Source organism: Cololabis saira, chromosome 1 (assembly GCF_033807715.1).
Source record: "Cololabis saira isolate AMF1-May2022 chromosome 1, fColSai1.1, whole genome shotgun sequence".
Lineage (NCBI taxonomy): Eukaryota > Metazoa > Chordata > Actinopteri > Beloniformes > Belonidae > Cololabis > Cololabis saira.
This window is the reverse complement of record NC_084587.1, coordinates 17,072,566-17,084,635: the sequence shown is the minus strand read 5'-3', so window position 1 is coordinate 17,084,635 and position 12,070 is coordinate 17,072,566. Positions and strand designations below refer to the sequence as shown.

The 12,070-nt window shown below is 39.2% G+C and overlaps 1 protein-coding gene across 2 annotated transcripts; it reads right to left on the bottom strand.

The window, feature by feature from the left end:
• Nucleotides 1-2,629: 2,629 nt before the first annotated feature.
• LOC133451316 (uncharacterized) lies at nucleotides 2,630-6,229 on the bottom strand. Of its 2 annotated transcripts, XM_061730285.1 has the most exons (4): nucleotides 5,850-6,229; nucleotides 3,563-3,709; nucleotides 3,374-3,435; nucleotides 2,630-3,293 (listed from the first exon to the last, which is right to left on the bottom strand). In XM_061730285.1, exons 1-4 carry the CDS (start codon nucleotides 6,196-6,198, stop codon nucleotides 3,177-3,179), a joined length of 675 nt encoding a protein of 224 aa, XP_061586269.1. In that variant the 5' UTR covers nucleotides 6,199-6,229; the 3' UTR covers nucleotides 2,630-3,176. The 2 variants fall into 2 exon arrangements, with proteins under 2 accessions (XP_061586269.1, XP_061586273.1); XM_061730289.1 differs by lacking the exon at nucleotides 3,563-3,709.
• Nucleotides 6,230-12,070: the final 5,841 nt, after the last annotated feature.

The following is a 12,070-nucleotide window of genomic DNA, read 5'->3' as shown; positions in this document are numbered from 1 at the left end:
ATGAACGATACTGTACACAATACAATGCAAATACAGTGTTATTACCAGGTTATTACCGTTAGTCGCCCGGGCGTTTAATTGAACCGGCGTTTATTATGCCAAATGGGCTCGGACCCCGGCGGCTATTAGAGCACAGGCGCGTATTTGCGCGCGGGCGACTATTTGGTCATCTACGGTACTATAATAACATTTTTTTAAACCAAATTTGATGGAATATTACTAAAGGTTTGTGTGTCCGTAACTTCTGATTTCTTATCAGGTAATATTATAGACACTTCTTGGTTTACATATCTCCGGAAATAAGTCCTAACAATAACTTGTCAACTTTCGTTGTGACTCATATTTTATCAAAATGTGGTAGGTACTGTTGTTTAAAAAGTTCTTTTCACCCAATTCATTGTTGCAGATTTGAGACTCAGTGGATCCATGGGATCATTACAACAGACAATAATTGTCGGTGGTTTGCAGCAACAATGACCGTTGCCAAGACTGTACTAAGGACATCATACGTGAGTTTGGAAAATGTAGGTTTGTGTATGTTGTAGTTTATACTTGGCAAATATGACTTGCGAGAAGGTACTCCAGAGAACAGAGGATGCAGTACAGTCTTTTTGCAGTTCTAACATTCTTTTTCTGTAAAGTAGGCAGAGCAAGGACACATCCAGTGATTTAGACTGTAGTTCACTGGATGTAGACTTTGAATTAAAAAGTACTTCAGCTGTGGCTGATGATGTTTCAAAAGTACGGACAAGTACACACATTTAAAAACAAATTGCTTCCAAGATGTGTTGTATGAAACCTAACCTCCTTACCCACACTCCACTTGTGAGAGGAGCTTGGGGCATGAAACTCCAGGTACACATATGCTCTGAAAGAAACTCTTCCACTGCTTTGCTTTCACCATTAGCTGAGATACCCAGGTTGTTTCAAGCTTGGAAGAAATACGTTCCCCTGGCAAAATGTATGCGATTACCCAGTATCAGGATATAAAAAAAACCCATCTGAAAGCCTTTTATAGAATTAGAAGAATGCATTTACTCAATACTGTTGATAAGAATAGCGTTGACAGTTGAACAAGTGAAAAGAAGGTCCTGTCTTTCCTTTCATTATGCAATGAGCAGATATGGACTACAAGCTTCTGTGACGTATTCAAAAATCAGCTTGCCCACATTATTATTTGCTGGCATATTATTCAGTGTTCAGCGCATTGTACAGCCACCTCAGTAAAATGTAATTGCTGGTTTTGAGTCAGGAAAGACAACTTTGCAAAGCACAAGGCTGAATTGCAAAAGTGGATGTATATTGACGAAACAAAGCAAGTTGACAAGATAAAACTTTTGAGAAAAGCCCTCAACTTGAGGGGTTTTCGTTTAAATTCATGACATTATTGTGGTAGATCAAAAAATTGATATATAATAAGAGAAAGTGGCTTTTTTAAAACAGACTTGAACACATGCAGTTCTAGCCAACTTGGCAAGAAAATTCACCAGCCTCTCAGTCGCAGACTTGCTTGCGGGGTGCTCTCCTCAAGTTTTGTTTGCTGAAGAGCGTTGTTGTGGCTTGATAAATTGCTTACATCTTTGCTCCTAACATTAGCTGTAGCTGCGCTTGCGACTGGGTGCTTTACGTTTATGTGATAGGCTAAACTTGAGCTGCTTGAGTGGTAGGCAAATTCCTTTCCACTCTATCTTTATCAATGGTGCCTTCGGGGCATTTTTTAAATGTAAATTCCCCATCGGACAACTTTCACACGCTCCTCCATTTTCATTTCTCTTCTCTACTACTCACCGTTCCTCCCCATGCTTGTCCAGCTACAATGGGAGCCTACCAGCGAATGCTAAACAAGCCCAAACACAGTCAATCAATGTCCACTTCAGGGTGGGACTGACCATTGTTTTCCACCCCAACAACTCAAGCACAAACACAGATTTCATAATGAAGGCAACTCGCAAACAGAAAAAGTTATTAAAATTAAAGCTGCAAGCAGCGATGAACGGGCCCTCGCGCGTGCAATTTGCACCAATTAAGGTCAAGGACTCAAAACCGAGTCCAATGACACCACCCACGACTCTCTATGTCAAACCATTCAAAAGTTATGTCAGAAAATATGGACAACCAATCAGAAGAAGGGGCGGGGCTAATGCAGGCCAATGAAGGTCAAGGACTCAATACCGAGTCTGATGACACCACCCACGAGTCTTTATCACAACCCGTTCAAAAGTTATGGCAGAGAAAAGTTTTCTAGGGGGCGCTGTTGAGCCATTAGGCCACGCCTATTAATGCAAACCATTAAACATCAAATTTATCCCCAGGCCTGGTTTGCGTGCAAAATTTGGTGACTTTTGGGGAACTATCAAATATGGACCAATCAGATGAAGGGTGGGCGCGCTTTTTGGCGTCTAGCGTCGCCACGGTAACGCTTTTGAAAGAGAAAAGTAATGTGCAGGAGACGCACATTTTGATGTTTAACACACCTGGGTGCACGTTACGGTTCGGGCCGTATTAACTGCCGAAGGAATGGCATAAATTGCGCCAAAATGACACGATTAATTCGAAATGGCCGACTTCCTGTTCGGTTTCGGCCATGGCACAAAGAGACTTTTCTTTAAGTTGTGACATGATACAGGTGTGTACTGATTTTCGTGCATGTACGTCAAACCATATTGTGGGGCTTGAGGCACAAAGTTTTCTAGGGGGCGCTGTTGAGCCATTTTGCCACACCCATTAATGCAAACCATTAAATATCAAATTTTTCGCCAGGCCTGGCTTGCGTGCAGAATTTGGTGACTTTTGGGGCACGTTTAGGGGGGCAAAAAGGCCCTCATTTCGTCAGAAGAAAGAAAGAAAGAAAAAATTCCTACAGATACAATAGGGCCTTCGCACTGTCAGTGCTCGGGCCCTAAAAATAGCGTGCTAAATATGCCAGTAACTAATTAATCACAGTTAACGTGCTAATTTGACACCCCTAACATATATATACATATAAATATCGTCCCCTGGAGTTATTTTCCTATCATGTAATACAGTACTGACTGTTGTATTAATATTAATACAACCTCTCATTAGATCTATTGGCAATGCTGACCAGCGACTGTCAAAAAACATACTTTAGAAGGACAAGAATGACAGAGGTGATTTAAACAAACACTGATCATTCATTTTTCTAATTATCTTTGTTAAATTTTTTTGACGGTAGAATATGTGCTGAAGTCTGAACTCTGGGTTGTCCTCTCCGTCTTTGGGCTCTGTGATGCCTCGTGGATTTCAAGGGCAGCGTAGCAAACGTCTTCATCCTAAAATGTCACATTCTTGTAAGGATCATGTGGTTTTGTGACAAACTTGTGTAAATACTGGTGAATATGTTGTTAATTACCTGTGGTTGTCTTGTTTGGCTCTTTGTGTAGGGTCTCTCTTCATCTTCTTGATGTTTTGATGCTATAGAAATAAAATTGGTGAATCTTTTAAACATAAATAATCTGCTACTTATTTTTGGATGGTGCAGCAAACTCAAAAATGTCTTATTAATGCGATTATAAGAGGAAAACATTGATAAAACAAGTACCTGTTCTTTGACAAAGCCTGTAAACCAGAAGAGACGAAAGAAAAGCAGAGACAACAGAAACCGCTGGACATAGAGAGAGGAGCAGATACCAGCACAAATCATGGTCCTGTGAAGCCTTGTTAATGTCTGGATGAAGATCAGTGGAGTCTGGATCCAACACAAAGTTGCAAACAATTTGTAACATTATTGAACAAAACTAATTCAGTGGTTACAGTGTTACATATTGCATTTTTATATTTTCAAAATGTGTATTTGAAAAAAAAAAAGAATGATACTGATAATAATGATAAAAGCCAGCCAGCAGACTTGCAGTAGGCAGCACAAGCTGCCTACTCAGGCCAACCCACAGCCAATAAAATGTTTTATCTGTAAAATATCAATTACTATGCCCTTCTATGTTAATTCATAGTTCAAAACCAATGTTTAGAAGGCTAAGAAGTGCTAAGTAGCAAGATACTGTAATGACAGCTAGCCATTGTTTACACCAACTGCCAATTAAAGTCCATGTGCGTAATTAATATACTTAAATGTATTGCTTTATGTCATTTTATATGATGTAATATAAATATGTCTATTGAGAACAACATTTTTTTAACAGTGTTGTAAATATCCATCCATCCATTCTATACCCATTTCCTCCTTTGCCGGGTCACAGAGGTGCTGGAGCCTAGCCCAGCTCATTTTAGGCGAGAGGCGGGGGTACACCCTGGTTGTAAATGTTTTATGAATATATGTAAATAAGTATTTTAAATTGTGTGAACCTGTGAAAAAAGGGTCTTCATAAACAGATGTTTTGTGGGTTTGAGCTCATAAATAATTCCCAAAGGTAAATGAATTAATGAAATAATTAAAAGCTAAAAAATGAATTGACTAAAATATACTTTGGGGAGCAAGTGAGGATAGAAAAATAATAATGAAGACTGAAAAATGATAATTAAATCTTAAAGAAAATGCTGAAAGTAAAATAACACAGCTCAACTTTAACAAGAATCCAACAAATGTCTTAATTTTTAATAATGAACCATAAACACTGTTTAATGCTGCACTTTGGAAAAAAAAAATACATATTTTTTTTCAGTCACTGTGAAAGGTGCTATAAAGTTTACCTGCTTACTAATTTTAATTATGGTTGAAAACTTGGAAAATGGACAATAATGTTTGGGCAGATGCATTTATATATACGTATTCATTTAAACTGCAGCTACTTTGTCAGGTTCATTTAAATTCATTTAAATTTTCATTTTTATATAGTGTAAGCCCCAATCTCCCATTAACGCAGCCAGTTCATTCCGGCCCTGTAGTCCTTTTATTCTGTCTCTGTGCCATCTGAAAACAACATTCATCTGCCCAAGTAACTACAAAACAGGTATTGTGGAACATGTTGCTCTTGTGAGCTACACTCTTGTCACTCAGATGAGTCTATTACGCCACCACACTGTGTAAACACACACTGATGTTACAAAGTGCTGCCTCCACTTGGTCATTGTGGCTAAATGGCTTTTTTGTGCTGAGATGAGGAAACCACTGTATGAAAAAGATTGTCTGCACTTGACCTTTAAGCAGTAAATTCAGACGCTTGCCAGGGATTGTGTTGTATTCATTATGGCCAAACCTACAAAAAGACTTTTAGAGTGTTTTGGTTGACCCTGAATTATTAACAGACATTGATGGTCTTGTTATTGTCTAATTGGAATGTCTGTGAAGTAACTTAATAGTCTTCCAGCAATGTCTTTCAAGTCGGTCCGTCTCTCTCCCTTTTCCCAAAGAGAGCCTTTTTTATCACGTCTCAGAAATAAATGGTGAATACACATTAAAAACTTGTCATACACTTTCAGTGCAAAAGGTCTCAATGGAAAAATGTGTATCGGTTTTTGTTCAAACCATTACGCACTATTCGGTAGTTCACCAGTTTGCTCTTTAAAGAAGACACATTATGGATTTTTTTTTCCTTTCTGTGGTTTAGAGCACAAGTTTCTGTTACTGCTCTGATTTGCAGGGTACCGTAATATCAGACCCGGAGCAGTGTAGAATTATACTTTATTGCCAACTGTTTGAATTGATTGCTTATTTGCTTTACCTCACACTTTGGTAGAAATAAAAAAACTATTAAAACAAAAAGTAAAATTGATTTCAAAAGATGCATGTGTCTTTGAAGGATATTCCTGTGAAAGCAGAAGCTGAAATGGAGTGATATAAAAACGTTTTACCACTGTAATAATTTTATCCAAAAATTCTTTACTCTAAACACAATCACAAAAATTAAGGACATAAAGACAATTGTACTTACAAACTGTGACTCTTGATGTGATGTCGCTGTATCTGTAGATGGTTTTTTCAGTTAGATATTCTTTTTCTTCTTTCTTCAACTCTTTAGTTCCACAGTAGTAGGATCCTTCATCAGAGTGGGTGATGTTTATGATTGACAGGTCATAGGAGTTAGAGGAACTGTTCCTCAAAAATTTGAAATGAAGAGATAATTGGGTCTCAACCCAGTCATTAGGTTTTACATTAAGAAAAAGTGTGGGCTGGTTCTCATGGGAACAGTTCCTGAACCACACTATGTACACTCCAGTGTCCAGTTTGCAGTCACAGTAGAGGGTGATGTTGTCACCATGTCCAACAGACACATCAAGCATTTTTCCAGTGACCCCACAGGCACTGCAGGAAACCCCTACTAGAAAAGAAATACACCATAAAAAGCACGTTGTTAGCTTTTTGGGATTTTAAATTGGACGTCAAAAGAACTCAACTAAAAATATGATATTATCTTATGATCAAGTTGGTTTGGAGAGTTTTTGATAAAATTAGAAACTCTTATCCAAATGTGGAAAAAGAAAAAAAAATAATTACCCATGAGAACAATCAAAATTATCTGTAATCTGCCCATGACTGTTGAAGTCCTGAGCCTGAAAGCACTTTTAAAGGTTTTACAGGCGGATGTTGTAACCTACAGTACAGCGAATTTTCCATTGAAGAAGTAGCTGTTGATTGGCTGCTTGAATGGAAAATGCTATTCAGCGGGTGTTGTTTGAGGTTCAGTTTGCAAAGTGAAACATGATGGTGTTTGAGTTGAAGCACCTTTATGAAATATCTTGAAGGATTTTGCAATCAAACATACTGTGGTGACAGGTTGAAGTTCATTTTTAATTTTCTAAGTCCCTCCCCAGAAATTGACATTTCTTTTTTGCAAACATATTTGAAATGTGAGTGTAGCCGACGCAATGAGAAAGCACATTTGCAGTTCACTTCACAATGTATTGTAATACTGTTAGTCTAAGAAAGGGTATCTGAAATTGTGAGACGGGATTAATTCAGCATTCAGGAAGGCTAACACAAAAGGTTATTACCTCGTATTATGGTAAATTTAAATGCGTTCCGGAGCAAATGGTGGGAATATTTGGCAATGAAACTGCAGTTATCCAAATTAAGTGATTTAAGAATAGTAGGTTTAAGATTCACAAAATTTAGGATGAAAACAGAGAGAGAAATGTTTTATGGTGCAGACCTTCTTAAAGTCTTAAAATAAATTGTCTTCAAGGTTCCTTATAAAATGGTGTAAATAATCCAGCTGATCTTCAAAATGCTGGGATGTCTACACTGCCTGGCGAGTGTATGCCTTTGCTGGGGAGGGTTGGGCGGGCATCCCCAACCCACCCCAGGGGTCGCAGGCTCTGTTGTGTGGTGGAGAGGTCTTGGGGGCTGGAGAGGTGGGTGGGTGGGTGTTGCATGGGTTGGTTCACGGGTATGGCTGTCAGAGGTCTGGGTGCACACGATCAGGGCAGATGGGAACAAGGGAAGTCAAGGTGTAACTGAAACACAAGGACACGGGGTTTAAAATAAAACAGGAACTAAATACCAAATCTGTGACTGTTTTACTTTTTCCTACCCCTTTTCAGACATGTTAAACAGGATTTATGTGTATTGTTATGCATGTGCATGTATATAGGTAGGTATATATAAATAGGTTGTGTGCACATTGTGTATAGATTTATTTTTATAGCTTTATTTATTTTGTGTACATTCAGTTAAAATAGATTCATTTATTTATTTACATTTATTTACAAGGGATTTTGTATGTTCAAAACGTGTGTGTGTATGCATGTGTGAATATGTATTTGTATACAGATGCATACATGTAGATTCCTTCCAGAGTTAACGTTGTTAGGCAATGATTTTGACATGTCTGGAATGAAATTCAATTCAATTCAATTTAGGGCTGGACGATATATCGAGTATACTCAATGTATCTCGGCTTCTACTCTGTGCGATGTACAAAATGACTATATTGTGAATATTCGAGTATACATTGTCACGCATTTGCTTTTAGCGGCGGGCATTAAATGACAGGCTTTTCTCACTTTCTCGTCTCTCCTTCTCAGAGAGATAAAACAAGCGCACCTAGTTACATACGTCAGTCACCTGCATCATCATACGCCCAGCAGAAAGGTGCTGCAGGTGTCGGCGCTGCTGTCTGGGGCCGCCGGTGAGTTCCACCTAACTTTCCCAAACTCGGCCTGTTTGCACCGTGAGTTCATCCGCGCAGTTGCTACGTGCGACTGACTCTTTTCAAACCACACTGGGACGGTTTAGTAAAGACGGGAGGAGATGTTTTCTCCTCGCACGCCGCGCTGATGCAGCTCCAACTATGCCGCTCAGTGTGCACATGCGTCCGCGTGCAGCGCGCCGCCGAGCCTTTCTCTTCCAGAGCTGAGAACCGTCACCTAGTGTTGCTTAAATGTGGCCACATGAAATCATTCACTATCATCAAAACAAAGTCAAACAAGACTATATGACGTCATATTTCTAAAAGTAAGTGAAAGTGATGCAAAGTAAAGGAGGAGAGGATGAAACATTGCAGTCCCTACACCTACAATTAGTCTTATTATAAAGGTGCTCTAAAGGGCCCCTCCTGCTCGAAGATGTTCTTAGCAGATGTTCTTCAGACGGGAGTCAGAGATGCAACTTGCACTTTCTGTTTTGAAATTACACTTTTTATGTTTGTGCCACTCACTGCTTATTAACTGTTTAATAAATACAATATAATAAATATAAATATGAATAAATACATTTGGTAAATTTGACTTATTCCCCCTTTTTGCATGAAAGTTTAAAATTAGCATATTTTAATGCAGTATGAACAAGAATGTTTTAATGTCGACATATATGTAAACATATAGAATCATCTTACATACTATGCCCCCCCTAAACGTGCCCCAAAAGTCACCAAATTTTGCACGCAAGCCAGGCCTGGCGAATAATCTGCCTCTGCACAACATGGAAGCTCGTAGCGGCTAAGATAAGTAGGCACAGGGCCCCACACATAAATGCAGCCCCACTCTTTTTTTTTCTGTGTATGAAACCAGGGCTGTGTACATGAACACTAGGCTTGTGTTACAGTATACCTTCAAGGTGGGCATTGAGTAGAGATAGAAGATATATCCACTGAATGAGACTGCAAGTATTATACGCTAAACTCACTGGCCACATTATAAGGTCCACCTGATATACTTAATAAATTGGTGGGTGCACCAATAAAAGTGTCCAGTGAGTTAAAAGCTCAAACTATTGTTTACCCTGCCTTCAAGTGTGTGTAGTGTGTTATCAAAGCTTATGAGCTTGATACTTGAAGTCTCTGCTCATACACCCATTTGGTATGTACTAATTATTCTAAAAATATGTGTGTGAATGAAATTAAGTAGGAAACAATAATACTTAAGCCACTATTACTGTGAATAGATTGTGTATAGTATAGTATATTGTGTGTATGCAGTGTATAAGCATGGACACTGGTACTGTGCACTTATCTGCAGGTTCACTCTGACTGCTCACCTCTAGATGTGTGAGAGGCTTATTTCTGTTGTGGGTTTCTTGTGAATTTTACCACTCAGAAATGGGTCGACTCTGGTTAGGTTTTCTCTCATAACTTCTTGTAAACTGTGTGGAAGTGACATGAAACCATGAAAGCTATTTTGGCTCTCAGTTTTGTTCTCTGTCAGAGAGACTTTGACCCACTGTCTGGGTTTTCAAGAGTGTGTAGAAAAATGTAATAAAACACAAAACTGAATTTAGCAAGACCAATGATTTCTGCAGTAAAATGTTCTTATTTTCAGCTCACGGGTTATTCTCAAACCTTTGAAAGATAAATTATATCTATTTATTTTTTCAGGACTATGTTGATTCGTGTACATTTAGGGTCCTACAGTATTACTATTTCATTACAGCTTGAAACCGTAATGAACAATGTCAAACAGCTAAAACAAACAACAACAATGCATGTGAATGGAAATAATCCAAATGTACAACTTTGTTTTCAAATCACAGGGTAATGTAACAAATAATGACAATAAAATAAAAAGTGGTCATTCAAACATATTCAATATGAAATGCATATAATTCATCAAGTATACCTTGATCTGACTTGATACAATTTAGATGTATTAGATTGACTGGAAATTTGTCCTAGTCACACTTTACCTGATCCTTATCTGAATTCACTGCTAGTAGATATAAACTGACGAGTACAAAAACATCACCTTGAAAGAAGACCACTCTTTGAACTGGAAAGATCAGATTTTGCGACACTGCTTGCTGTGGTATCATAAAACAAAGCAGTTTCAGTCTACAAACACCACAAATCTGAAGGAGGAAAGCGCTTTGCTAGAGTTGCACTCTGTGTAATGTATGACTCATGGCGCTTTTACACTAGCACCTACTCAGCGCGACTGGACTCGCCACGCCCCCGTTTTGCGCTGTTACACTACGGGTGGAGGCGGGTGGAGGCGTGCCGAGTAGATACTTTTTCTGTATCTATTCTGCCGAGGTTCTAAGCGGGCTGAGTCGGCCCTGGATCTGACATCACAATACACGCCACTGTTTGGTTCGGGGGGCGGGGCCGTCAGACGGTTGAATCAGGAAGCGGGAATCAGCGCAAGAGCGGCTCGCGGCTTTCTCATTTTATCCGACAGGCAATGGCAGCGCAAAAGTCTGTTTGGTGATCCAACTCTGAGGTGCAGATGTTCATAAACCTGGTGACTGAGGAGAGAATTAAAAAGGGATCTAGACTGGCCCTAAGGAACGACCAAGATCTACCAGGCGCTCGGTCACTTCTCAGCCGCTCGCGGCTCCAGCTGACTTTTCATCAGCGCCGACACAAACAAACAATAAGAAAAGCGTCACTGCTTGAAGCTTCTTTCACTCTCATTTTTTAACTTTATATCGAACACAAGCCACAGACCAAGCAGCACATATATCATCTCCTCCAGGTTCTACATCTTTAGTGTTGTTGTCTTCTCCGTTTAGATCACACAATCAAATACGTCACAGGAGCTTCGCTCCAACCCGCCTACTTCTCATCTGGGTGTCTAAAAACAAACGAGGACAAGGCGAGTGGAGGCGAGTCGAGTCGCGCTGAGTAGGTACTAGTATAAAAGCGCCATTAGATTCTTGCAAAGAAGAATGTGAAGGATACTAAAAATGTCAGTATGTTTTGCAGCTTTCATTTATGAAAAAAGAAAACCTGGTACTTTATTTTGGTTTATACACAACCAATAAAAGCAGCAAAAGGAATTTTTTTTTTTGTTAAAATATGAGTTTCAGTTTTTCGGAGATGTCGTCTGGCTCTCACAGTGCTCCAGTCACATGTCTTAGGTCTTAGTCAGGCTGTGGACATCAGTTGAAGAGCGACTCTGACGGCGACTTCTTGTTCATTTTATTCAACAAGCAATGTCAGCGCAAAAAGTCTGCTCTGTGGTCTAAACCTGAGGTGCAGATGTTCATAAACCTGGTGGCTGAGGAAAGAATTAAAAAGGGATCTGGATGGGGCGATAAGGAACGAAAAGATCTACCAGAAGCTTTGCCACTTCATAGCTGCTCTAACCCCACCTACTTCTGCCTACATCTAATATGTACAATGCCAATAAACAATGTTGAATCTTTAATCTTCAGGTGTTGAATTGTAATGACAAAGACACTAGGCCAAGTTGAGTCGAGCTGAGTTGAGATGAGTAAAGCTGGGTAGGTACTAGTGGAAAAGTGCCATTAGTGGACCCTACAAGCTACAAATATGAATGGCTCACTGCCTTTTCAATACATAATCAATCAGCCTAATTCTTTACATTTCTCCTTTGCTAAGGTTACTGAATTAGGGGATACTGTCACAGCAAGGGTTTCAGGTGAATATGACCTGTTCATGCAGCCAAAAGGAAACTTGTGTGGGTAAAGTTCCCACATTGAAAGGAACAATTGATTGAGACAGAGCTCCATAGGTCCCAGTTCCCAGTTCCCAAGTTATTATTTATTGAACAAAGGCTAAATCAAAGTGCAGAAGCCGTGTATTAAAAAAAAACAAGTTGTAACCCATAATTACATGTGACTGATGCTAAATTTGAGATTAAAAGTATACAAATCCATAACAGGAAATCCAGCTGCTGTTTCTCTATATTTATCATTGTGGCTACTTTTACAGATGACGTAGAGCATAAATCAAACATATGATCAATGTCTCGATAT